The sequence below is a fragment of the Mastacembelus armatus genome, chromosome 14 (genome assembly GCF_900324485.2).
Source record: "Mastacembelus armatus chromosome 14, fMasArm1.2, whole genome shotgun sequence".
Lineage (NCBI taxonomy): Eukaryota > Metazoa > Chordata > Actinopteri > Synbranchiformes > Mastacembelidae > Mastacembelus > Mastacembelus armatus.
Genome location: NC_046646.1, coordinates 24166078 through 24192911, shown reverse-complemented (window position 1 = coordinate 24192911; position 26834 = coordinate 24166078). Strand labels below are relative to the sequence as shown.

At 44.8% G+C, this 26834-nt stretch overlaps 1 protein-coding gene and 1 non-coding gene across 2 annotated transcripts; one reads left to right on the top strand and one right to left on the bottom strand.

Annotated features, from left to right (window-relative positions):
- The first annotated feature begins 1647 nt into the window (after positions 1-1647).
- On the top strand, positions 1648-26769 carry LOC113143570 (rap1 GTPase-activating protein 2-like). Its single transcript, XM_026329300.2, has 25 exons — positions 1648-2444; positions 9047-9082; positions 15430-15514; positions 15690-15725; positions 16275-16322; positions 16773-16824; positions 17088-17311; positions 17510-17613; positions 18153-18231; positions 18564-18617; positions 18713-18796; positions 19018-19118; positions 19606-19735; positions 20458-20613; positions 21026-21097; positions 21194-21280; positions 21734-21880; positions 22147-22251; positions 22384-22475; positions 22615-22719; positions 23220-23307; positions 23732-23798; positions 23958-24028; positions 24285-24316; positions 24799-26769. The coding sequence occupies exons 1-24, from the start codon at positions 2401-2403 to the stop codon at positions 24294-24296; spliced, it is 2079 nt and encodes a 692-aa protein (XP_026185085.1). The 5' UTR covers positions 1648-2400; the 3' UTR covers positions 24297-24316; positions 24799-26769.
- trnar-ccu (transfer RNA arginine (anticodon CCU)) lies at positions 8446-8518 on the bottom strand. The gene has a single exon. It is a non-coding gene; the product is annotated as a tRNA-Arg (tRNA).
- Positions 26770-26834: the final 65 nt, after the last annotated feature.

The window sequence follows — 26834 nt, the reverse complement described above, 5'->3', positions numbered from 1 at the left end:
AACCCATATTAATAAACACTGGCATGATGCAAATATGTCAGGCTCATTTTAACCCACAGTCACGTGCTCTCGACCAAATGAGGCAATATGTTTTGCAGAAATGTTGTTGATCCCTCCTGAAGAATCCACAGACTAGTAGAGTCTCGACATGTCGCTGCAGGTTTGGCATTAATGTGTCACCCTTCTGTCTCGTCAGGATCAGCTGAAACAAGCTGCGCTCCAGCACAGCAGGACAGGGACAGTAGAGCTGCCTTTGCTCTGTTTTTGTCCACCGTGTGTTTGTTTGTTTGTTTGTTGTGTGTCTGTCCTGGCGGCGTCGAGCTATCACACAGCTCCACCCATATGTTCTCTGCCCGAGCACACGGTGTGATCCTGAGCTGCTGCTGCGTTTGTTCACGTGGGCGAACAGACCGGCCGCTGTGCACGTTGCAGACCTGTGACACACCATCTGTGTTACAAGCTGGAGGTGTGGAGCTTGAAAGACATGAGATCTAATGAGAGACACTACTTGGTGTATTGTGGGAAATGTAGGATCTAATGTGTTAGAGCTTTACCTATACTAGAGAATAGAAATAAGGATTTTTTTTTGTCTCTGCTGCACAGATTAGATCGATGTGAAAAAAGATGTGCAGAAAATGGTGGGATCAAGCTCCTTTGTGGTTGACACTGTGGAGCAGTGGGAGTGTGCTGCTTCTATAACCCAGAGGTCAATGGGTCAGAGCTTTTCTTTTGCAGATGATGCCAACCAGCAGCGTTTTATTTACTGTTTAAAATAATCTAAACTTTCCACTGATTGAGTTGTTTATGTTTCCCAGCTGAAGGAAAGGGGACGACAGCAGCTTGGTCTCTGGGCCTAATGTGACTGTAGCTCACACTTTACTCTCTGGGAATCCTGTTTTCTATCTTCCCTGCTAATCAGATGTAAATGTATTCAGCTGCTGAGCTGCCGGAGGATTTTCACAGAGAATTAAACGTGAGAACTCGCAAATTAGAGGAAAACTCGCTGCTCTGCTTTGGTTCACACACACACACACACACACACACAGACGTTTGTTAGGTCTTAATCACTGTAGCAATAACACCAACGATTTCTTCTGGCATTTTGTTTTTACTGGCACACAAATGTTCCACAGTCATATATTAACCTCATCCACAACGACTGTAGAAATGTTTAAGTGTAACTGCAGTGAGGATTTTGGTCCAAAGTCCCACATCCCACAGTCCCACTCAACACCACCTCCAAGGTTTTTAAAATCCTCATGATTTGCAGCTTTAAATCAGTTTCCTGATGTTTCCATCAAAGTTAATGCAAATTTAAACCAAGTGAGAGAAAATCTGCAAAAGCCGAACATGGCCGACGTTTCTCTCTCCCTGATTCATTGATTGATCGATTAGTTGATAATCAAAGAGGCGCAGCATCACAGATGTGAGTATTTGATGCTTTTCTTTGTTGCTCATGTGGTGAACTGAACATCTTTGCTGTTTGGTCGGACACAGTAAAAAACACTTTTCACTGTTTTATGAACAAAACGATTTCAAGATTAATTCAGGAAAAAAAACTCTCACTTCTGTTTCACTTTGACTTTTTTCCATTTCCACTCTCAACAGAACAAACACTGGAGCCACGGGACGATTTGCATTTCTGCATGAAAAGTCACTTTGACAATTATTAATTTTCATCAGTTTCATCAGCTCAGGCTGCGTCGAGCTGCAGCTGAGTTTCCGTCCAGCTGGATGAAGTTTAACAGGATTTCAACGTGAATGAATGAATATTTCCATCCACTGTTACACAGACGTGAGGAGCTGGAACATGTTTAGCAGCAAAATGTGATGCACAGCAGCCTTTTCTCAAATAAATCAGCTATTTTCATAATTGAATAATTGTTTCAGTCTTTGCAGCTTCATATATATATATTTTTTTCTGTATTGTCACACAAATAAAAAGACTAGTTTTGTCTGCAGCTCCATTTTGTGCTGAACCACAGTTACGTAACATCAGAGCCAGTGGAGAGATGCTTGTATCATCCATTTATTATGTATGATAAGTTTTCTCTGCTGCTTTTCTGCTTCATCAGGGCCGGTACAGAGAGGGGACCCTGTGTGTACCTCTGCTTCTGTTCTCTCTCTGTGTCTCTCGCCCTCTCTCTCTCTCTCTCTCTCTGCTGGCTGTGTGTGCAGGGAGAAACATTAACTGCAGGAGGAGACTGGGAGGATAAAGGGAGGCGGCAGGAGCTTGGAAAGGAGGGCGTCTGGCAGCGATGAGAGTCTTTATAGGCACAGAGATGAGGAGATAGGACGAGGGTGGAGAGAGAGACCAGAGGGAGGCAGGGATACGGAGAGAGAGAGAGAGGAAAATCCAGACACAATAAGGAGGACAGGAAGACAAAGGAGGAGAGTGCGATGCTGAGGAGGAAGAGGAGCGTGTCGTTCGGAGGCTTCGGATGGTAAGGCTGTGTGAATGGATGTGTGCTTCATCCTCGGAGGGATGGCTGGATGAGTCCGTCACCTGTCCTGGGGTTTTTGAGTTCATTTCCAGTCTGAGCTGCACCAAAGTGACATCACCGTGACATCAGGATTGCATCAGCACCCCCGTCCCTAAAAAAAAAAAAAAAAAAAAAAAAAAATCAAATAAAAGTCTAAAATCAGCTGTTTTGTTTTCTGAGGTGCTGGGAGTCTGGAAGTCAGGCTAGCTGAAGTTAAAATTAGACTTTTTTTGAATGGGGTTTGGTTGAAACTTCCCAGTTGAGCTGTGGTGTTTCCACAGAGTTGAACGATGTTTACTCTGTTGTTTGTTTCCAGTTGGCCGACGATGGATAAAACCCTTTGTTGTCCAGTTAATCAACAACTTTCACAGGAATCTCAGGAAGTTTTATGGCACAAAAGCTTTTTGTTGATCAGCTTCAGGTGCAAATGTTGCTGTGTTTCAAAGGCCAGTTTGTGTAGCACCTGTCAACAACAAGGCAGTTTACAGAAATGGGTTGTGGAACCAGTAAAATGTAAATAATGCATTAAAAACTCTGCTGTGGAAGGTTTGCAAACACAGCTGTCAAATCTAAAACAGTGAAAGAATCAATTGTGTCTAAAGGCCCTTTGACAGATTCATTTCAGCAGAAATTCATTTGTTCTGTTGAACCTGTTCGTCTAGTTAGAGGAATCTGTTCTACTTTTCAGGCCAGTCCATTAATTTGCTTTATGGTCTGTTTGGGAGAATGTGAGGAGAGCATGGCTCAGTAATTCCTCAATCACATGAGAAAGACTTTTTCTTTTTTCTACTTTCTGGATGAAAAGTCAGTCAGGTCCATCCTCTGGGTTCATACTTCCACCTGGCCAAGGTCAGAAGAAGCCAGTAGTGGTTTCCAACAGCAGCCATGGAGGAGTCTCTGCAGCTCAAAGTGGGAACCAGTGGCTGCCAGAGCCAAGAGGCGGCGTTCTTTAGCACAGAGAGAGTGGGACAAAGAAAGACCAACAACCAGGGTTAACATGGCTTTGGCTTTTTCACATGGAGAGAGTTCAAAGCAGCCAAAGGGTTCACATTGGATCCACATGGGGCCTTCTTCCTTCTGGATGTGTTAGCATCTAAAGCTAACCTGTTGGTTTGGTAGCATTAGCCACCTAGCATGGTCCTGATTGGCCCTTTGGATTGAATGGATCTGATGTGGATTTGGGAGGAACTGGAGCTTTGGGTAACGTTAGTGCTTTGGGTCACGTTAGCAGGAACCAGAGCGTCTACTGGAACATGATCGCAGCTTTGGACCAGAATCAGCTTCACTCTGGTCTGGTCTGGTCTGGATCTGTGTTGTGGGCGAATTCAGGCAACAACTGGTGTTGAGTTGCTGTTTAACCGCCATTTTAAATAAAGGTATGTTAAACTATAGGTAACCATAGCAACAAACAGTACTGCAGCATGTCTGACCTGAAATGCAGCTCAGCAGATATTTATATGTTAAATCTTATTGTGTGAACCTGCAGCAGGAACCAGCCCAGACTGGGTCCTTTTTTACCTCCTTGTTTCCTACCATAACTGCTCCTTTCTTATAACCTCCTTTTCTTTTGTACTTCCTCAGACGGAAGGAGACCCAACAGGTCTCTGGGTCGTTGTGAGTATTTGTTAACCAGGGTTCTGGTTCTGTACCCAGTTGGCCAGTTCATTAACCAGCCATGATACTAATTCACCTACAGTCACTTTTGGAGTCTTAGAAACTACTTCCTGGCTATTCAGTCAGAGGTTCTTCTTCTTCTGGTGTTTTCGGGTGCATCATGTCCTGCCTCTGGACTGAGGACAGTCAGTATCAGGTTTTGAGCTTGGACACTTTTGGACTTGGGTTTCTAACTCTGTTTCCACCACTCAATCACACCACTAACCCTAAACACACGTGATGGACGGATGGACGTTGCTGCTTTGGCGGCAGGTGGAGGATGTGGTTTGATTCGGATTGAAAGACTTTTTAAACCTGATGTTTGAAACTTTTTCACGTGTCAGACTGTTCTAATATTTGGGGGGATGCTGGGAAGGGAGGTCGTCACGCTCGGTGTCGTCCTCGCCTCAGTAAACCCGGGAGCAGGAAATACAACAGTGTGTGGAAACTCTTACACAATCCCCCTTTTCAATCATTTACCGTGTCGCTCCTCCTCTTCTGTCCTTCCACGGTTCCTTCTCTCCTTTTATACCTCCTTACTTCCACCATGACTCCTTACTCCCTTCTTCACCACCTTTTCTCCTTTATCTCCTTCACTTCTTTGATGATTTATTTCTTTCTTTGTACATCCTTGTTTCCTTGAATGTCTCCTTCCCTTCACCTTCACTACATCTACATGTCCTTATATGTCTCCTTCCGTTCCTTTTGTGCATCATTTCTTCTCTACATATTTCCTTTTATGCCTCCTTCTTTCCTTCTCAATTTCCATATCTTCTTTTATATCTCCTTTCCTTCTGTGCATCCTAGTTTCCTGCTGTACATTTTTGTCTTTATACCTCCTTATTTCCTTACACCCTTGCTTCCTTCAATATTTCCTTCTGTAAATCCTTATTCCTTTTTGATGCTTTATATTTCCTTCCTTCCTTATCCCCTTGTACAAATTCTTATTCACTTCTAACCTTCTTTCCTTTTGTGTATACTTCCTTACAACCTTATTTTCTTCTTCGACACCTTCTTTCCTTCTGTACCTCCTTCTCTCCTTAAGTACCTCCTTCTCTCCTTCAGTACCTCCTTCTCTCCTTCAGTACCTCCTCCTTTCCTTCAGTACCTCCTTCTCTCCTTCAGTACCTCCTTCTCTCCTTCAGTACCTCCTCCTTTCCTTCAGTACCTCCTTCTCTCCTTCAGTACCTCCTCCTTTCCTTCAGTGCCTCCTTCTCTCCTTAAGTGCCTCTTCCTTTCCTTCAGCACCTCCTCCTTTCCTTCAGTACCTCCTTCTCTCCTTCAGTACCTCCTTCTCTCCTTCAGTACCTCCTTCTCTCCTTCAGTACCTCCTTCTCTCCTTCAGTACCTCCTCCTTTCCTTCAGTACCTCCTTCTCTCCTTCAGTACCTCCTTCTCTTCTTCAGTACCTCCTCCTTTCCTTCAGTACCTCCTTCTGTCCTTCAGTACCTCCTCCTTTCCTTCAGTACCTCCTTCTGTCCTTCAGTACCTCCTCCTTTCCTTCAGTACCTCCTTCTGTCCTTCAGTACCTCCTCCTTTCCTTCAGTGCCTCCTTCTCTCCTTCAGTACCTCCTCCTTTCCTTCAGTGCCTCCTTCTCTCCTTCAGTACCTCCTCCTTTCCTTCAGTACCTCCTTCTGTCCTTCAGTACCTCCTCCTTTCCTTCAGTGCCTCCTTCTCTCCTTCAGTACCTCCTCCTTTCCTTCAGTGCCTCCTTCTCTCCTTCAGTACCTCCTCCTTTCCTTCAGTACCTCCTCCTTTCCTTCAGTACCTCCTTCTCTCCTTCAGTACCTCCTTCTCTCCTTCAGTACCTCCTTCTCTCCTTCAGTACCTCCTTCTCTCCTTCAGTACCTCCTCCTTTCCTTCAGTACCTCCTTCTCTCCTTCAGTACCTCCTTCTCTCCTTCAGTACCTCCTCCTTTCCTTCAGTACCTCCTTCTCTCCTTCAGTACCTCCTCCTTTCCTTCAGTGCCTCCTTCTCTCCTTCAGTACCTCCTCCTTTCCTTCAGTGCCTCCTTCTCTCCTTAAGTACCTCCTTCTCTCCTTCAGTACCTCCTTCTCTCCTTCAGTACCTCCTTCTCTCCTTCAGTACCTCCTTCTCTCCTTCAGTACCTCCTCCTTTCCTTCAATACCTCCTTCTCTCCTTCAGTACCTGCTTCTCTCCTTCAGTACCTCCTCCTTTCCTTCAGTACCTCCTTCTCTCCTTCAGTACCTCCTCCTTTCCTTCAGTGCCTCCTTCTCTCCTTAAGTGCCTCTTCCTTTCCTTCAGCACCTCTCTTTTCCTTCAGTACCTCCTTCTCTCCTTCAGTACCTCCTTCTCTCCTTCAGTACCTCCTTCTCTCCTTCAGTACCTCCTTCTCTCCTTCAGTACCTCCTCCTTTCCTTCAGTACCTCCTTCTCTCCTTCAGTACCTCCTCCTTTCCTTCAGTACCTCCTTCTCTCCTTCAGTACCTCCTCCTTTCCTTCAGTACCTCCTTCTCTCCTTCAGTACCTCCTTCTCTCCTTCAGTACCTCCTCCTTTCCTTCAGTGCCTCCTTCTGTCCTTCAGTACCTCCTCCTTTCCTTCAGTACCTCCTTCTGTCCTTCAGTACCTCCTCCTTTCCTTCAGTACCTCCTTCTCTCCTTCAGTACCTCCTCCTTTCCTTCAGTACCTCCTTCTCTCCTTCAGTACCTCCTTCTCTCCTTCAGTACCTCCTCCTTTCCTTCAGTACCTCCTTCTGTCCTTCAGTACCTCCTCCTTTCCTTCAGTACCTCCTTCTGTCCTTCAGTACCTCCTCCTTTCCTTCAGTACCTCCTTCTGTCCTTCAGTACCTCCTCCTTTCCTTCAGTGCCTCCTTCTCTCCTTCAGTACCTCCTCCTTTCCTTCAGTGCCTCCTTCTCTCCTTCAGTACCTCCTCCTTTCCTTCAGTACCTCCTTCTCTCCTTCAGTACCTCCTCCTTTCCTTCAGTGCCTCCTTCTCTCCTTCCACTCTTCCTTTAAATTAACTGTTGTTAATTCTTCCTCCCTCGTAGTAAAACTGACAGATACCTTCACACTTCCCCCGGTGCTGTTTCCTTTCCATCTCTCCTTCCTCCCAGCGATTAGACCGAGCCGACTAATAGAGTTGCAGTATTTAATAATGGAGGAGCAGCTGCAGGGACAGTTTATATTAAACCGTCCACCGTTCCCTCAGTCAGCTCCATGTTCTCAGTTCAATTCTGTTCAATCTGTTGTTGAATTAAAGTGCATCAGAAAATATTGACTCCGGGCTTTAATCTTTAAAGTACTTTAGGACCATAAACAAGTAAACAGCTAAATGATGCATTTGTCTGCAAGTCAAAGCAGCAAAAGCACAAAATCTAATGAACATCAGTCAAAACATCCAGTTTATGTCCCGAACAAATGTGGTCTCGTCTTATAACAGGTGCCTTTATCATGTCGTCCTGCTGATATTACCGTTGGTGATGATGTGGTTATTGCTTATAGTCACATAAACATTATACGTTATTATTATTTACCAGCTGCTGCAGAGTATAAGGGGGGTAACTAAGTCTTGGGCCTTGGGGCAGAAGTCTGCTGGGCTGAAGCTCAGGTTAGGGACCTGGGTGTAGAGGATCTGTTGGACCAGTGAGGACCAGTTTGAGTTTTAGAGGGAAGTTTGGGAAAGCGAGGGTTCAGACCTGGCTTCAGGGTTCAGGTTTGACTCAGGTTTGGGTCTGGGAAAGTGTTGTGTCCTCACAAAGACAGAAGTACAAGTGTGTGTACGAGCAGGTTTGGCAGCAGTGATGTGTTATTTATAACCTGAGGGAGCTGAGCTTCCACGGAGTCATCGTGCATACAGGCTTTTAACGTGAAGGTCGATCGCCCTCGCTCACTTTCCATTTTTACATTAGCCCCCCTCCTCCTCAGTGATGGGACTGTGAGACCGAGGCCTCGTTGGGGGGCCAGTTAAGGAAGGGCAGGGCTGGGAAGTGCTGGTGGTTTTTCTAATGGGTTTTCTCTGGATCATCTGTGTGCTGGCAGCAGAACTGAGCATTGTCACACCATTTAATGGCCATTATCAGTCATTACCACAGTTATTAATATGGCTCAGGAGGTTGTTATCAGCAGATGCACAGCTGTGACACACAGACGACCACAAGACTTTGTTCAGTCAAAACATCAGCGTCTCTTGTTCACTGTGTCGTTGATGCTGCTTATTACTGTCATTTGAATATTTACTGTCCTTCATGCTTTTTGATACAAGTTTCAGTCTAAAGTTCAGTTTCTTTGTGAAAACTAGCAGAGGATGGTTTCAGTCCATCAACCACAGACCCACCACACTCCCATTTTTCACCCCAGGTGGGATTTGAACCCACAATCCCTGGCTTAGGAGGCCAGTGCCTTATCCGTTAGGCCACTGGGGCTCAGAAGCTGCCTGTTGGACAGTCCTGTGTTCCCTATGAGGACTCTGTCGCTCTTCATACGACCTCGTGGTCAACACAGCCACTAGACGTCAGCGGATTCTAACACTGACCTACTGGGAGGTGCGGTTCCCCTGACTGGGGCAGGAATTATGGACCTGGAAACAGACATTAAACAGGCTGATAAGATTTAAATCAGCTCGGCTTCTTCTTCTATGATTTAATGAGTTTGGGCAGTTAGCTGAACTGTTTAGTGACATTTCAACAAGTACCAATTAACTAACATCTATAAACTATGAACAGACAAAGCAGTGACTGGTTGCAGTTTAGACCTAAACCTGCTTGTCCCCGTATTTCGCTCATGTGTTTTAATCTGTTGATGTAAATGTGTGACTGACTGTTTCTGCAGCACTTCAATAAATCAGGTTTCTATCACCCACACGTCCCTGAGGTTAAGACAGTGTGCAGATGTAAATCTCAGTGATGCGTTCAGGTACAGTGTGTTAACAGCGTCTCTCTGTGTCTCTGCAGGATTGACAAATCCACCGTCAGCGCTCTGAGAGCTCGGTGAGTACCAGCAAATCTTTTTACTGTGTGTGTGTGTTTTAAGATTCAAATGTAAAACTTAGAAAAGTGATTGGATCAATAAATTCTGTCAATCAGATGAGGTCTGTTTATTTACTCTCATTGCTTCCAGCTCATCAGACCAGAAAAGGTGCAGATTTTGTTTGGTGCTTTAGTCTTTGATTTGAACTAATCGATTCCTTGGGAGATTAGTCTGCAGATTAACTGATAATGAAAATAATTGTGAGCTGCAGCTGCTTTAGAAATGAAAATGCATCATTACACAGACAGAACCTGAGAATTGAATTATTCTCAGTAGCAGGTGGTCGTCGGAGTATAATCGATTTATGGCACAAGAAATGAAATGCTCAATTGTTTCCACTCAGGTTTCTGGTGCCTACAACTTCAGCCTGTATATGTTTATTTGTTTTATCAACCTGGCACATGAGAAGTAGCTAAATTAGCTGAAAGCTGCTCCTGTTTGCAGTGGACCCATAGATATACAGACATCTCTCACCGGATTATGGTGTAAACCTAAAAACAGGAGGCAGGTTCTGCAGGTCTGAGGGTTTCTGAGCACATTTGTGGACGTTGTTTATCAGCGGTGGATTTTGAATGAATCTAAATGCTTAATAAGGTGCAGCACTCATCATCAGGATATTGACTAGATCCTAGATTCAGACACAGTTTCCACCCCAGACAAAAGTCTCCTCATCCTAGGTCCCTGTGTGGAACTCTGCAGGAACTTCTCCAGTTGTGCAGGCTGAAGCTGGTGCATGAAGGTTCAACTATGAAACATCATCGTCTGCAGGTTTTAGACCACACAGGAGAAAAGTCTTCAGCTCTTTGTTGCTGCTGATGGATTTAAATCAGTGTCAACAAATCTCATGTGCAGACTCACAAAAAGGTCTCAGAGCAGACCCTAAATAAGAATGAGAGGGTACAGACAATGGATGGATGGATCTGTTTTCATCCCACTTTGTGTTTGTTGGTGCTTTGGACAACCAGGTTCACAACATCTGTTTCCCTCCAGTCCGAGGCTCAGGTGTTGCACCGATGACAGGAGGTTTTCTCCAGCAAGTCCCACAGACTTTCAGTGGGTTGAGGTCAGGACCCTGTGTTGTGGTCAGGACCACTTCAGTGTGGAAGTGATTCCTGCTCTTTCAGTCTTTATGCTCTTTGGCTGGAAAACCGTCATGATGTGATTGTTGTCTTGTTTTTTTTTTGATGGTGGATGAGTAGTAGGAAGTTTGAGTGACGGGACAAATCGCTGGTTGACCCATAATCACGTTGCGTGGAGTGAAAACTCAACAATCTGCCCCCTGGTGGATCCACTGTTTAATCCTTTGGAGTAAAGTACAAACAGTTGGTGGTGGCAGCGTCGAGCTCTCCCCTCTCGCTCTGGCTTCCTCTGCTGTCGTCTCTCTGTTCCTGCTTTGCTCCATCTGCCCCTCTCTCCGTCTGCGTGATCACGCCGCTGTAATCCCGCCGCTCGCTCACGTTACGAGAGAGGGAGAGAGACCGGTGCTGCTGTGTCTGAGCTGAGGGAGCTGCTCAGTGAGCGACGGCAAAGCAGCAATGCCGCACGGCCACCGGTGAGTCTGGCATTTCTTCCTCATCCTCCTCATCCTCATCCTCCGTCTGTGCATGTTTCTTGAAGCCTAAATTATTTTTGATGCATTTATGTGAAACATGTGGCAGTAAAAATTAGGCTGAATGTTTTTATTTTTATTGCAAATACTCAGGTTTATATACTGGTCAGTTTATTAGGAACCCCTGTGTCAGACCCAATCGGTTTATTAGGAACCCCTGTGTCAGACCCAATCGGTTTATTAGGAACCCCTGTGTCAGACCCAGTTTATTAGGAACCCCTGTGTCAGACCCAATCGGTTTATTAGGAACCCCTGTGTCAGACCCAGTTTATTAGGAACCCCTGTGTCAGACCCAATCGGTTTATTAGGAACCCCTGTGTCAGACCCAGTTTATTAGGAACCACTGTGTCAGACCCAATCGGTTTATTAGGAACCCCTGTGTCAGACCCAGTTTATTACGGAACCCCTGTGTCAGACCCAATCGGTTTATTAGGAACCCCTGTGTCGGACCCAGTTTATTAGGAACCACTGTGTCAGACCCAATCGGTTTATTAGGAACCCCTGTGTCGGACCCAGTTTATTAGGAACCCCTGTGTCAGACCCAATCGGTTTATTAGGAACCCCTGTGTCGGACCCAGTTTATTAGGAACCCCTGTGTCAGACCCAATCGGTTTATTAGGAACCCCTGTGTCGGACCCAGTTTATTAGGAACCCCTGTGTCAGACCCAATCGGTTTATTAGGAACCCCTGTGTCGGACCCAGTTTATTAGGAACCCCTGTGTCAGACCCAATCGGTTTATTAGGAACCCCTGTGTCAGACCCAGTTTATTACGGAACCCCTGTGTCAGACCCAGTTTATTAGGAACCCCTGTGTCAGACCCAGTTTATTAGGAACCCCTGTGTCAGACCCAGTTTATTAGGAATCCCTGTGTCAGACCCAATCAGTTTATTAGGAACCCCTGTGTCAGACCCAGTTTATTAGGAACCCCTGTGTCGGACCCAGTTTATTAGGAACCCCTGTGTCAGACCCAGTTTATTAGGAATCCCTGTGTCAGACCCAATCGGTTTATTAGGAACCCCTGTGTCAGACCCAATCGGTTTATTAGGAACCCCTGTGTCAGACCCAGTTTATTAGGAACCCCTGTGTCAGACCCAGTTTATTAGGAACCCCCGTGTCGGACCCAGTCAGTTTATTAGGAACCCCTGTGTCAGACCCAGTTTATTAGGAACCCCCGTGTCGGACCCAGTCAGTTTATTAGGAACCCCTGTGTCGGACCCAGTTTATTAGGAACCCCTGTGTCAGACCCAGTTTATTAGGAATCCCTGTGTCAGACCCAATCGGTTTATTAGGAACCCCTGTGTCAGACCCAATCGGTTTATTAGGAACCCCTGTGTCAGACCCAGTTTATTAGGAACCCCTGTGTCAGACCCAGTTTATTAGGAACCCCCGTGTCGGACCCAGTCAGTTTATTAGGAACCCCTGTGTCGGACCCAATCGGTTTATTAGGAACCCCTGTGTCAGACCCAGTTTATTAGGAACCCCTGTGTCGGACCCAGTTTATTAGGAACCCCTGTGTCAGACCCAGTTTATTAGGAATCCCTGTGTCAGACCCAATCGGTTTATTAGGAACCCCTGTGTCAGACCCAATCGGTTTATTAGGAACCCCTGTGTCAGACCCAGTTTATTAGGAACCCCTGTGTCAGACCCAGTTTATTAGGAACCCCCGTGTCGGACCCAGTCAGTTTATTAGGAACCCCTGTGTCAGACCCAGTTTATTAGGAACCCCTGTGTCAGGCCCAGTTTATTAGGAACCCCTGTGTCAGACCCGGTTTATTAGGAACCCCTGTGTCGGACTAAGTTCCTAATAAAGTGATTATTAACAGCTCTGAAAAAGCCGATGTGTCAGTTTGAAGTTTAGTTTTGTGTGAAGACAGTTTTACTCTGCTGCCTGGAAACTCTAACACCTGCACAGCAACACGCTCACATCTGGACGATGGAGAGGACAATCCTGGGTTTTCATTTTAATGAAGAGTCACACATCCTGAATTCAAACACAGGACTGAGCTGCAGATTCACAGATAAATGAAAACTCACAGTGAAATCTTGTCTGCATAAAACCTCAGCAAAAAGCAGCTGCACATATTAGTCAGATCACATTTACCCTAAAAGCATTTAGCAGTGTGTGTGTGTGTGTGTGTGTGTGTGTGTGTGTTAAAGGGCAGACGGTCCGTCTGTCTAGAAACAGCAGTGTTTCTCCTCACCCTGCTGCTGCTGCTGTTTGTGATGTTGTTGTCGTCGTGTTGTGTTTTTACACCACCGTGACTCATTTGCCACCCGACGAATTTAATTTGCCTCCTGAAAAAAGCGGAAAAGAAAAAGAAACATGATGTGTGGCTGCAAGTGGACGTCCCTGCAGGGGAAACAGATTTCTGAAAAGTCAGTAAACACACATTAATGTTAATGCAGAGCAGCAAACGCCTACAGCTGTGTGTGTGTGTGTGTTTGTGTGTGAGAGAGAGAGAGAGAGCATGTTCTGCACTCAGGCACTGAAAGTCACAGAACCCAGGGAAGGCCTGTATCCTCTTCCTCAGGCCTCAAGAGGTTTTTGCTGAAGAGGAACCAGAGCAGACGTAGGAAGCGAGTCAGTAACGGGTCCGTCACGTGCTGGTGATGGTGGAAAACAAAATGTCTCAGCAAAATATTCAACAGATTATCTTTTTAGTCGTTTTTGATGATCCGTGGTCTCCAGATCACGAGTCCTTTGTCCTGACGTCGCTGGTCCTCGGACACCAGCTCCATGCTCGGTGCGCTCTGAGCAAATGTCACCCTGCAGCTGAAGGCTGGGTGTCCCGCTGTGGTCACGTCACCACTTCATGGTGAAGAAACTCAATGTTAATGAACAGCTTTGATGTTTCCTCCGAGCGCAGCAGGCCTCCCGGTCCAGGAAGAGAATCAAAAATCCATTTTTCATGACTCTGTGTGACAGGACATTACTTCAAGCGAGCACAGATGAAAGTGGAGAAAAAATTTTTCATCCTGTCAGCAACAAGAAACAGCAATGACCTGATGTTCCCACAGTGTGAACAGACCAAACCAGATCTGGTCCACCTGCATATGTGGTTCTGGATCTGAGTCCTATCCGTCAGAACGGTCAGATCAGAATCCATGTGGTCGTTTTAACATCTCCCTCCTCTGCACATGTCCCCTGTCGTCATCATTCAGTGGGGGAAACATCAACATGGAGGAGGGGGGGCAGTGGAGAGACCAGGACGCTTCACATTGGTTGGACATTTATGGAGAAGCTTCTGATGGAGCCTGATAGACATGATGGGAAGGGACAGACACACACACAGCAGATCTGATGGAAACACCAGGACCAGGAGGTTCTGTTTGTGTTTCCACTGCGTTTGAAGAGAATCCGATCCATGACAGATTAAAAAATCAGACTTTAATTTCAGCAGACTGGACTGGGAGCTGGAGCACTTGTTTGTTTTGGTCAAATGGTACAACTTGCAGCAGAAAAAAGGAAAGACTGGAGGTGTGTTGCATTGTGGGAATGGCCTGGAGGACTATTTGACACCAGTGCATGATGTTAACATGTGTATTTGTTGGATTTGATGTGATCAGCTGTGACGTGCAGCTGTGAGCGGCGATAATGAACCAGCTGAGAGTCGGGTCCCATTTAAACTGGACGAGCACACAGCATAAATTTAGAAACTCTACGTGGAATTTGAATTGTCATGTTACACAACTATGGATCTGTGGGTGCAGGTAAAACCGTTTACTCTAACCCCCTCCCCCGTACATGAAGCTGACCTTTGTGTTTCGTCTTTCCTCGCTGTCTCTGACCTTTTATTTCATCCCGGGATCCTTGAAACCCTCCCTCAGGAACCAGAGTCCAGTCCAGGTTTCTGAGAGATTTGTAGTCATGAATAAAAACAGAGAGCCCAGAACAGAAGCCTCTAATGGTTCAGGAGTCTGCAGTTTGCCTCAGAAATACAGTGAGAGCAAGAGTCTGAGTCGTCCAGGTCTGACACCTCTATGTTTAGGTTTGAGTCCAAACCGTGAATCCACCACAAACTGACGAGGTGACAGCTCCTCCAACACGTTGATCCAGGTGATCATCTCTATTGACACCTGAGGAAACCATGGCAACTGAGCGGTGTTTGCTGAGCGGCCTTAGGGTGAAGATTCTGGCCAGTGCAGTTGATTAGAGATTTAAGATGAAGTCACCTGCAGCTGAACGTGTGGAGGCTGCTGACAGATTGGGGCTCTATCTTTAGGACCGACCCACGCTCCTCTGTGGCGCTCGGATAAATCAGGACAACACAGACAAAGGAGGGAGGTGTGTTTTGTCGTATTATGGTGGAGCTGAGGTGTTGTCACACCATTCGATGGTCATTATCACTCATTATCACTGTGTCTTTGTTACCATCGATACGTGTAGGGGGGGTCGATGGCTGGGTACGAAAACGTCAGACTTCCCCACAGGAGAGAAGTTTTTGATTCCATGAGACATGTTGTGATTTTTGTATGTCGGTCCTGTGGCTTTGCCCTGTTTCACCTGGTTGGTAACGCAGCTCAGTCTGGGTTCAGTCAGGGTCTTTCTATGTCCAGGGTCTGCGTAGATGTTCAAACCCCAGAGGGAGTCCTGTGGTTTTAACAAGAGGTCCATCTCTCCAAAGTCCCTTTAAGTCCTAATCTGAGTCCTGGAGGTGGTTTTAAGATGATTTATGAACCTTTGTCCCTTTTTCCAGCAAACAGGAGCTCCTGACCATCTCTAATGTTGCTGTGGTAGACTGCCCCCCCTCTCCTCCACGCACCGCACCCCCCACCATGAAGGTAACAGACACACACACACACACACACACACACACACACGTGTTTGTGTTACTACTTTACATATGTGCTTTTGAGAACCAAACTGAGTGCGTTGCCAGATCTGCAGTGGAGTCTAAAGTCTGAATCATCTGTGTACGTTTCTGTAAACCACATTAACATTTGTCTCTGTCCCCAGTCGGCTCATTTCTTTGACCTGATGGACAAGATGGAGGTAAAATTTAATCTGAATTTCTTCTTCTTCTGTTTTCCCCGAACTCATCATGGTTTTCTGAAACGTGCTCTTCCTGCTGTCAGAGCTGTTAAGCTGAAACTCTGTGTGTGTGTGTGAATTAATGAACAGAAGCTTATTTTCCTCGTTTTCTGCTAAACGAAATGTTTTTCTCACAAACAGCAGCAGCTGAACTCACCCGGTGCTCATTTAGCTTCAGTTTGGCCTGGGAGCAGAAATGTTACAGATCCAAACATCCTGCACTAGTTCTGCCCTGTGTTATAGTCCTGGGCCAGGCTGTTGAGCCCTGCTCCTGTCTCTGTGTCCAGAGTCTGTAAAACCATCAGTGAGATGTTGCTTCTTCTCACTGAAGAGTGAATGTGGATTCATCCGCCGGTGAAATTAGTCCCCAAAAAATGACCCGTTTCCTCCTGTTTGTTCGATAAAGGAAAAATAAGAACAATTATACTTTAAAATGTTTCCGTCTTTAGTCAAATTATCTGCAGGGGATTTTTATTTTAACAGTGTTTTCTTTTCCTGGCGCTGATGCAGCAGGTGCCAGAAGCTGCAGAGATGAAGACAAACCCTCAGAGACAGAAGGCACGTCTGTCCACCTGTCTGTCCTCGTGTCCATCCATTCTGAGTCTTTGTGTTCTCACACTGAAGCAGAACTAGTCACATTTCGACTGTGGATGTTTGAGACTTCTCAGATTTTAAATGGTCCTGTGAGAGAATCTCTGGTGACTGTTTCAGAGCAGTTTGTTTCATATGACGACACATTTTAAATTCTTCAGAAACATTCGTGAAAACACTGCTGAGGTTAAATCTCAGGTTGCATCACATTCATTGGTCACTAAAGAAGAAGGTTTTGTCCAGTTTGTCGTTTCTGTGTGTTACAGGTCTGTTTGTGTGTGTCACAGTAAATACAGTTACTGTCATGTTGGCACCATCACTCAGCTGTTTCACGTGTGTGTGTGTGTGTGTGTGTGTGTGTGTGTGTGTGTGTGTGTACTATAAGATTCATGTGTGTAACCTTGTTGTTTCTTCCAGGACGACTACATCCCGTACCCACGAATCGAGGAGGTGAGCTCAGACCTCGTCAGCCGAACATGTTCCTCCTTGAATCAGACCAGGATTTTAATGAAGCACAGAATGAGGGTTAACATGAACGAATGTTAAAAATGTTTTTATTATCACACACTGATCATCACAATGTCACTATGATAAGGTTGGATTTATTTATGCTATGGTTTATTTATTGAATAATAAATAATGAAACAGTCCAACAATAAGTTAAATCCACACGCTGTGTGTGTGTGTGTGTGTGTGTGTGTGTGTGTGTGTGTACTTCCAGGTGTTGGAGAGGGGGGGGGCCATACCCTCAGGTCATCCTGCCAGAGTTTGGAGGTTACTGGATCGAGGGTCCCGAGGATCCCCCTGCCTCCCTGGAGAGCCAGGGGGAGGAGGAGGTGGGAAGAGGAGCACTGGGAGGAAGAGAGGAGGGAGACGCCCACCCAGGGGATTATGGGTACCGACTGGAGGTGATCAATGAGGCTGCGCGTGCGTACAGGAAGCACTTCTTGGGAAGGGTGAGAACTACATCACAGTCAAAAATCACAAAGCCTCACAATTTTATTAAGATACTACAGAAATATCTTCCTTTATAACCTGTACAACTTAGACCCTCGAATCACATCAGGGAACCCCCCCCCCCCTCGGGAAGCAGGAAGGACGACAAACAAACACACACGAGCAAAATCCAACACAATATTCTGTCTCTGTTTCAGGAGCATTTAAACTTCTCCTGTTCAGCCAGCAGTCTGGGAAACCTGCTGCTGTCTGTGAGGCACGAGGAAGACAAGGAGCAGGAGCATCTGCATGTTATCATCAGGTACACACACACACACACACGCACACACACACACACACACACACACACACACACACACACACATCCCATCCAGAGACTGACAGCACTAATGAATGTGTGTGAATCCAGAACCTCGTTCAGCTTATGGGTCTGAGCCGTAGACCTCCATTGTTGTCCAAAAACCATTACAAACCCAGCAGGGAGCCACACCGCTGACCTGGCTCACATGGTTCTTCCTCACCAACAATGGGAGGCCCGCCTGTTTCCAAAAACCAGGTCCAGACTGGGCTGGACCTTTAAGTAAAGCATGATTCCAGTTCAGTTTATGTTTCTTTCTCAGTGTAGAATGTTGTAAAAGTGTTTCCTGCTGATCCAGTCCTGTGTACAGGCATGTGTTTCCTGCTCTGCCATCTCAGTAACTGACACTAATATTCCACTAATAACCTGCTCAGTCAGACATGCTGCTGAAGAAATAGTGTCCATGTAACTGTAACTGATACCATCAGGTACATGACCAGGTTCGGACTCTGGTGTGAGGTTGGTCTCTTCTGTTCCTTCAGGTCTCGGATGAAAAGCGTTTATCACAAACTGCCACTGACAGAGCTGCCCGACATCCCCAGCGTGCCAGAGCTGGCCAAGGTAAACAAACACACACAGACACACAAGTAGCTGATTGTCAGGGATGGATTACTGAGCAAAGGCTCAGGGGCCAAAAGGGGCCCGGACCAGAGCCACTGCAGTGACTGTTATAATCTGTGTTATAATCTGTGACTGTGAAACACTAACGTCAGAGCGTAAACGTCATTGTGACCCCACCCCCAGAGAAGACACCTGTCAAGCCTTAAATCCCCTTATAACAAGAACACTTTCCTTACTTTCTCCAGTGAGTGCAGAAGCAAAATGTTTTAATGAAATAAACCAGCCACAGTTTTGACTCACAACCTTCTGTCTTTGTGTCGTTGCTCCTGAAGCTGCTGTGTGACGAAGCTGCAGGTCTGCGTTTCAGTCCCGTCCTCTACCCGAAGGTGAGCCCAGAGAACCTCACGTCACACTCAGCTTCCTGCTGAACGCCAGACGTGATCATGTTGGTCTGATTTTTATCTGACATGTGTGTCACCAGGCATCTCAGCTGATAGTGAACTACGACGAGCACGAGGTGAACAACACCTTCAAGTTTGGAGTCATTTACCAGAGATTTGGACAGGTACCTACTGACCGACTCTGGCTATTTACGTCTTTTATTCATCAAATGACAAAAAGTCTCTGGTCTGTTTAAGTGATAGCACCTCACGGCAGCTGCTGTGACAGATGTGACATAGATTTTGGTGTTTGCTGTTTGTTGTGACTGAGCTGACGACAGTTTGTGCTGAGATGTGACAGATGTGGTGCAGTTGATATGTGACGGATCTGTCACCTGTCCTCCAGGTGTCTGAGGAGGAGCTGTTCAGGAACACCGAGGAGACGCCAGCCTTCACAGAGTTCCTGCAGCTGCTGGGAGACACAGTGGAGCTTCAGGACTTCAAAGGGTGAGAGAAAACTGTAAAATCCTGGTTCTATTGAAGTCATCGTCTCAGTACAGACACACACAACCTCAGTCAGCACCAACTGACTCCAGATGTTTTCGTTTTTAGAGCCGTGACAAGAATTTGATTTATCCATCCATCCATCATCTATACCCCCTTATTCCTAACCAGGGTCCCAGGGATCTGCTGGAGCCTATCCCACCTTTCTTTGGGTGAAAGGCAGGGGTCCACCCTGGACAGGATTTGATTTATCCACCAAGAGAAAATAAATCAGCAATAGTCGAATGTCTTTTTTACATGATGTGAATTTTTCTGTTTTTCATGCTCTTCAGAATATTGTTGGATTTTGACAATTCTTTGGACGAAATGAAAACATTTAAATTGTGTTTTTTTAAATAAAAGAGAAAACAGAGTTCACATATTTCTGTTTAGTCTAAGCTAATGAAATGAAAAAAATAAAAGCTAACTGGTTCCTCCTTCCTCTATGCAGGTTTCGGGGGGGTCTGGATGTCTCCCATGGTCAGACAGGTTCTCAGTCCGTCTACACTGTTCACAGACAACAGGAGATTATGTTCCACGTGTCCACCAAACTACCCTTCACAGAGGGAGACACACAGCAGGTAGACATCCAACACGACTCAGCATCACCTGACACATGAGTCAGCGTCACACAGAACGAGTCAGCGTCATACAGGACGAGTCAGCGTCACACAGAATGAGTCAGCGCCACACAGGATGAGTCAGGGTTACACAGCATAAGTCAGCATGACGCAGGACGAGTCAGCGTCATACAGGACGAGTCAGCGTCACACAGAATGAGTCAGCGTCACACAGAACGAGTCAGCGTCATACAGGACAAGTCAGCATCACACAGAACGAGTCAGCGTCATACAGGACGAGTCAGCGTCACACAGAATGAGTCAGCGTCACAGAATGAGTCAGCATCACGCAGGACGAGTCAGCATCACACAGAACGAGTCAGCATCATACAGGACAAGTCAGCGTCACACAGAATGAGTCAGCGCCACACAGGACGAGTCAGTGTTACACAGCATGAGTCAGCATCACTCAGGACGAGTCAGCATCACACAATATGAGTCAGCACCACACAGGACGAGTCAGTGTTACACAGCATGAGTCAGCATCACACAGGACGAGTCAGCGTCACACGGGACGAGTCACAGTCACAGAACAAATCAGCATCACATGATATGAGTCAGCATCACACAGGAGGAGTCACCCTCACACGAGTCAGCTTCACACATGACGAGTCATGGTTTTTGTGACTACAGCTTGACAGGGTTTAACCTACAGAGTAACTACACACCTCTGTCTACTTCAGCTTCAGAGGAAACGTCACATTGGCAATGACATCGTGGCAGTGGTGTTTCAAGAAGAGGCCACACCGTTTGTCCCAGACATGATCGCCTCCAACTTCCTCCACGCCTTCATCCTGGTGCAGGTGGAGGAGCCCTGCTCTGACAACACCACCTACAAGGTAGAGCTGAACCTGAGACCTACTCCACTTACATTTAATTGTTAATATATTTTTATGATTTTCTTAAACTTCTTAAGAATATAAATGTACAAGTTTCTTCCAGCAAAGCAGAATGAGCAGTTTGAAAAGGATTTGGATGAAATGCAGCTTTGGTTTGTCTTCTGTTTTCTCCTGTTGTGGTTAAACTGAGACAGGACCTGACAGAATCACAGAGAATGACACTGACATAAACATTTTGTCAAGTCAAATTTTAATTACACCCAAATCAGAGATTATTAATTTGCTTTATAATCTGTACGGCACCTTCTGTCCTTAGAACATTTTGAATATGGTACAGGAGGACATATTCAGAAAACCAGTAAGGTTTCTGTTTCTGCCTGTGGTTTATCAATGAAACTGTTGTGACTGACAGGTGTCCATCACAGCACGAGAAGACGTACCGTCATTTGGCCCGCCCCTTCCAAATCCCTCCATCTTTAAGAAGGTGAGACAGAGTCTGGTGATGTGCCACAAGTTGACATGACATGAAATAGTTATTAAATGCAGCAAAACATTTAATAACCACGAATTTGATTTTCAGGGTCCAGAGTTCAGAGAGTTTCTTCTCACTAAACTCATCAACGCAGAGCTGGCCTGTTACAAGAGCGATCGCTTCGCCCGACTGGAGGTAAAAACAGCTGAAGATGACATATGTGTTGATGTGCTGCTGCTTTTGTCTCAGCTGTATTTTTAACTACTTCTTGTCTACTACTTCTGTCTGAGTGGATTGATCATTTATTTGTTGAAAAATGCAAAAAGTTTTTATATAGTTTCTTTTATCCCAGATTCCCCAATATGTGAGATTAAGAAATCTTTTATTTATTAATGTTAGAGGAGATAGTCTTTATATCCCTTAGTACTGATTCCCCCTGTTAATGTAATTATGAAGGGTTTTAAATTTAAAATTCAATGTAGCTAAGTAGTCCTCTTCTCTCTCAGCTGTGGTGTTCCACAGGGCTCGGTTCTAGGGCCTTTTGTTTTCTGTCTAAATGCTGCTCCTGGACCACATCACACATGATACCTATGCTCAAATCCTGCATTTCAGGAAATTATTCATTATTATGAATGTGTATTTGTGTAGGAGCGTACCCGGGCTGCCCTGCTCGACAGTCTCCATGATGAGCTGCAGAGACGCTCTCAGAGCATGCTGGGATTGACTTCATGTCTAGAGGAAGAGGGTCGAGCCGAGAACGGACATGCCCATGGAGGACTGCTGAAGTCCATCAAGGTGTGTTTCATTTTAAAACTGTACTTCCATTTCTTTAAATCACTTTCCATTTCTTTTTTCATCCTTCCACTCTTTCCTGTGATGCTTTCTAACATTGTGTCAATCACCGTTACCCATTACATTTTTGTCTGCATAGGTCTGCATAGATGTTTACATGTTTACATGATAAATCCAGCTTAATGTTTACAAGAAAACCACACAGGTTATGTCTAACACTGTTATTGGTGTGTTTTGACTTTCAATACAAACTTTCCTGTTGTTCTCAGAGGGCGATGCGAGGGCGGAGCGTCTCCATGGAGACCATGTCGCGGGGTGGTGCAGGTCTGCCCACCAGTGTGAGTGGGGGAGGTCTGGCACACATCAGCACTGAGGTGAGCCAAGGCCAGAGCTGTCGTTCATCTTCCAGTGCTTATTGTTTGTCATCAATACTGGGTCCTGACAGTTGTTGGAAGGACTCTGCAGTGTTTGTCCTCATTCACAGCTGCTCTGATTTTGTGTCTCAGTTGAATGTGAAATCTCCTGTGAAGAGGCGTTCGGGACTTTTCCCTCGTCTGCTGAGTGTCGACAGCCAAACAGAGAAACACAACTACAGAAGGTAACTTTTTGTTTTCTGATCTGTTTGCTGCTGAATCCACATTTCTATTCTTTGTAAATCAGACCAGAAATCATTATAAGGTGTATTTTCTTTCCTTTTTTGTGATACAAAGACTTCTTTAACATTGTGAATGTGTCAGTCTCCTCAGTGAACAGAAGAGCTTTGACAGCTGCCAGCCGACACCGGAGGTGAGTTCCGAGCTGCCGTCCAATCCCAGCTCTCCAGAGGCGGGACAACGGGACAGGTAAGTGAGTAACTGGTCTTTCAGCAGCTCCATCAGAATCACATTTATCATAGCCTGCACAGCTTTTGACCACCAACTTCTCTACCCTGTGTTGGCAAAGTAAATGAGTCCTGCCTGCCACCTAGCCAAGGTTAGAAGAAGCGTTTTTTCAAAGGCCAGTAGTTGTTTCCAACAACCAGCCATGGCGGAGCCCTCTGCTGAAAACACCTTCCATCAGCTTATTTCTGTTTCAGGTGTTAGTGATAGTTCAATGTTCCCATCGCAATCATAAAGCCCCCTAGAAGCTGGGTAGTCTTTTCTACAGTTTGTTCCAACCAGGCATCCATAGTTCATGTTGTAGCTTCAGGAACAGGTCGGAATGGGAGGGGCAAAGAGCGGGAAGGCAGGGCTTATGGTGGAGTTAGTTTAGACTCATTACAGCTTCTAGAGGCTGAGGAGAAATCAGGTAGAGGAGCTCTGAAACTGAACAGATGTTCTAAGATGCTTTTTTAAATCTACAGGATTCACATGAAGAAGGAGAGCAGTAAGATTTCCAGGTCGACATCCAGCACCTGCAGCTTCAGCGTCCCTGCTGACGACACTCACCTGGTCAGCAGCCACAGCCACAATACGAAAGAACAAACACGTTTCTGCTCTTAGACGCTTAGAGTTTGTACTGAGGGTGGCCCCAGAGGAAAGATCATGGCGACAGAGCAGCAATGAGATGTGGGCCTTTTTACCTCATAAGCAGCTGTTCACTAGAAGGCAGTAACACGGGAGGTGAAATGTTAAATTTTAGTTTTTTCACAGTAAAAGTCTCAAACAGTGCCCAAACATTAATGCTCCCACAAAAAGTGATTTATTGAATAGAAATTCAGTGTTTCACTATATCCAGGTTGTGATCTGGTTCATCTTGGAAACACTGAATAATTTGATGTGTCAGCTTCTGATGAGGAGTCAAAACGTTGTTTCATTTAATCACCTTTTTGAAAAATTACTTTTTATTTGTATTAATCTGTGTTTCTGCCTTTAGCTCGCTCAGGCTGCAACGGTGGAGGGTCAAAGTTCAAGTCCAGTGCTCATCTGTCACAGCCCAACAGGTTCAGCAAAACATTTGCACACAAAAACCTAAATATTCACTTAACTGTCACACCTGTCAACGTTTCGGCTCCACTAAACCATTTCTGTTTATTTTACGATGATGCCATGTGTTCTGCTTCCTCTCAGTCTGGATGTTTGTTTCCTCTGTTCACTTTTAGAGATGAGAAACAAAAACTCTCCCAGATCCAACCTCAAGTTTCGTTTCGACAAGCTGAGCCACTCTGCTGCCGTAAGTCTGTCGATAATCGAAATTATTGATGAGCAGAATCAGTCAGCAGGTGTGTGTGTTAGTGTGTGTTACAGCTGCGTTGAATGTATCCAGAATAAACACATACCTGATGCTTTTGTCTCTGTGATGGAAGTTTAAGTCACATGATTAACTCATTTATTTATCCACACAGTCATATTTATACCTCAGACAACAACAAACAGTTTTAAGGACCAGCCTGATTCTGTGTCCTGACTGTAATGCTCTTTGTCTCCAGCAGGGACACTAGGCTGAGGACGGCAGTGGGAGGTATCTACAGCACCACGTTTGTGCACAAATGGTGTCTTTGTTTCATACAAAGAATCAGGCACATGCAAGAGAGAAAGCACAGATAAAACCAGAAATATTGATACAAATACCTAAAGCACTTACAATTAGAAAAAACCATAAAAAGAAGTGCTCCCCCTACTGTCCCGGAGGACTTCTCGCTACAAAGCACTGTGGTAAACAGGGAACAGGATTAATAAATATTTAGGGCATTATAAGTGTACTGGTTAACATTCTTTAGCACATACAACAGCTTTTATATTTGTATGTTTATGGAACATTAACAGGAAACAATGCTGACCTATAAATAAATAACTTCCTCCACCAAACCTACTCACCTGATGAGTTTATGATTATGTCCTCATTTAAATTACAAAGAGTTAAAGAAAACTGAAGAAAAACGGTTTTGTTGTTTCTTGTAGTTTGAGCTTTGATGAAGTTTTTAATCTTTGTTTTCTTTCCAGAAACACAAGGTGACTCACGGTCCAACCTCCACACAGACGTGAATGAGGACTTTACTCTGATGGCCTAGCTCACACAAACACTTGTGTTTGTCTTTCTATATTTGTGAGGACACTCACTGACATAATGCACTCCCTTACCCTGACCCTAACCTAAACCTGATTCTAAACTGACCCCTAAACCCAGGCCAGAAACATGGTACAATCCTTTGACAGTGTGAGGATCAGTTGACGTGTCCTGGTTATTTTATCAAAGTAAAATCTGTCCCCACAGCCACAGGAAGATATGCACACACTGAGGATAAAGAGGGAAAACACTTTGACATTCCTGCTTCGCTGCTGGAGAATCTTCAGCTGCGTCTTTTCCGTTCACAGGGACTCAGACCTGCAGGACTGTGCACCAGAGTTCTGCTGAGGCTGAGCTGTGGTGGTCGTGTCTCTAAATATACGGAGAGTTGATTTGAAGGGTTACTAAGTCCGTTTAACACACACCTGTTTACCAACCTTGTTTCATCTTCATCAGCCTGTGACAACAGTTGTTGTCCATGTCTGTGAATGAGAAAATGACCCTGATAATATCATAATGATGTTGTTGTGGTTATTTCAAAAAGGTCTGACACTCTGTAGGAAGTCCAGTCCCATTCTGAGTCCTGTAACACCAATTACCTGTTGATACTTTGAAAGTTCATTAAATCTGTAGCTGACACACTGAAAGAACAGCTGTAAACACGCCTCATTTCTCATGTTACTTGAGCCAAAAACCGAAGGATGTGGTTCAGGTGTATTGTGTCTTTATCTATAGAAGAGGACACAATCAGTCAAACTTTACCTGTATTGCACTTTTCATATGATGACTTTCTTTTCATTCATCCACACAGAAGACAGAGTCAAGGTAACATCCAAATGTAACACCAATATCCAGAGAACAACATAAATGGTGTTGGACATACACAGCTGTTGGCACACAAAGTGGTATCATCAGCATAAAAACAGACACTAGCAGGATTTCCCTGCAAATGTACGTTTTAGAAAGAACATGGTCCTCAGAACAAAAAAAATGCGTGAAGTCTTGTTTCCTTTGACTCCTGCTCCGTAAACATGAGATGATTGGTTGATAAACAGCTGCTGGAGCTCATCCTGCGGTCAGTGAGAGACGTTTAAATATGATTCTACATTTAAATGCTTCAGTGACCATTGTAATGTCAAACATCATCGTTACAGTCAAATTGTTGACCAGGACTTAGTCATTTTCATCCGCACTGTGTGTCAAACCTGCAACAATAGTAAAGACCCTGAGAAAACAGAAAACACTGTGAAAAATTAACATCATGGGGATGTTCCTGTGGGTCACAGGTTCGACTCTGAGCTGTTAAAAAATGAAAAGAAGAAAAAACTTCAATGTTATTTGATGCAAAATTAACAAAAAAGTGAAAGTGAGAAATAACTGAGTGGAAACTGACTGAAAAATCGAAGTGTTTTTTGCACTAAAATGTCACAAGCCCTGTGGTTGTTCACTATATAAACATGAAGAATAAATATGTACAGAGTGAACCAGGTCACTGACTCAATACTAAATGTACTTGTTGTTTTGCACTGAAGGCACAAACTCTGTCCTCGTCTTTCTCTGATTTCAGGTGTAAGTTCTGTGTTCAGGGTTTGTCTTTTTCAAAATAAAAGTAAAAATTTATTTTGAAAGGAGCGTGATAAAAAGGGAGATGTAGCAAAATGATGTTTTTGTGTTTATTTTTTATGTTCATGATGGAAAACAGATTTCTGGCATGAAAATTATATGAAATTATAACGTTTCTGCTGGATGAGACTTTTGCACTTTGTCTCACTGATTTTTTGTGGTTAGTTATTTTAGCTGCATTTTTCTATTCCTTTTAAAATCGACCTGTTCATTTAAAAATTCACTGTAAAAGTAAAAAAAAAAATCTTCAACAAACTTCAATAAAAATGACCATAATTTTTCAATATTTGTCTTTGAGTTAGTCCACCTTTAAATTTACATTGAGTTTCTCAGTCTAGTCCAGATTACA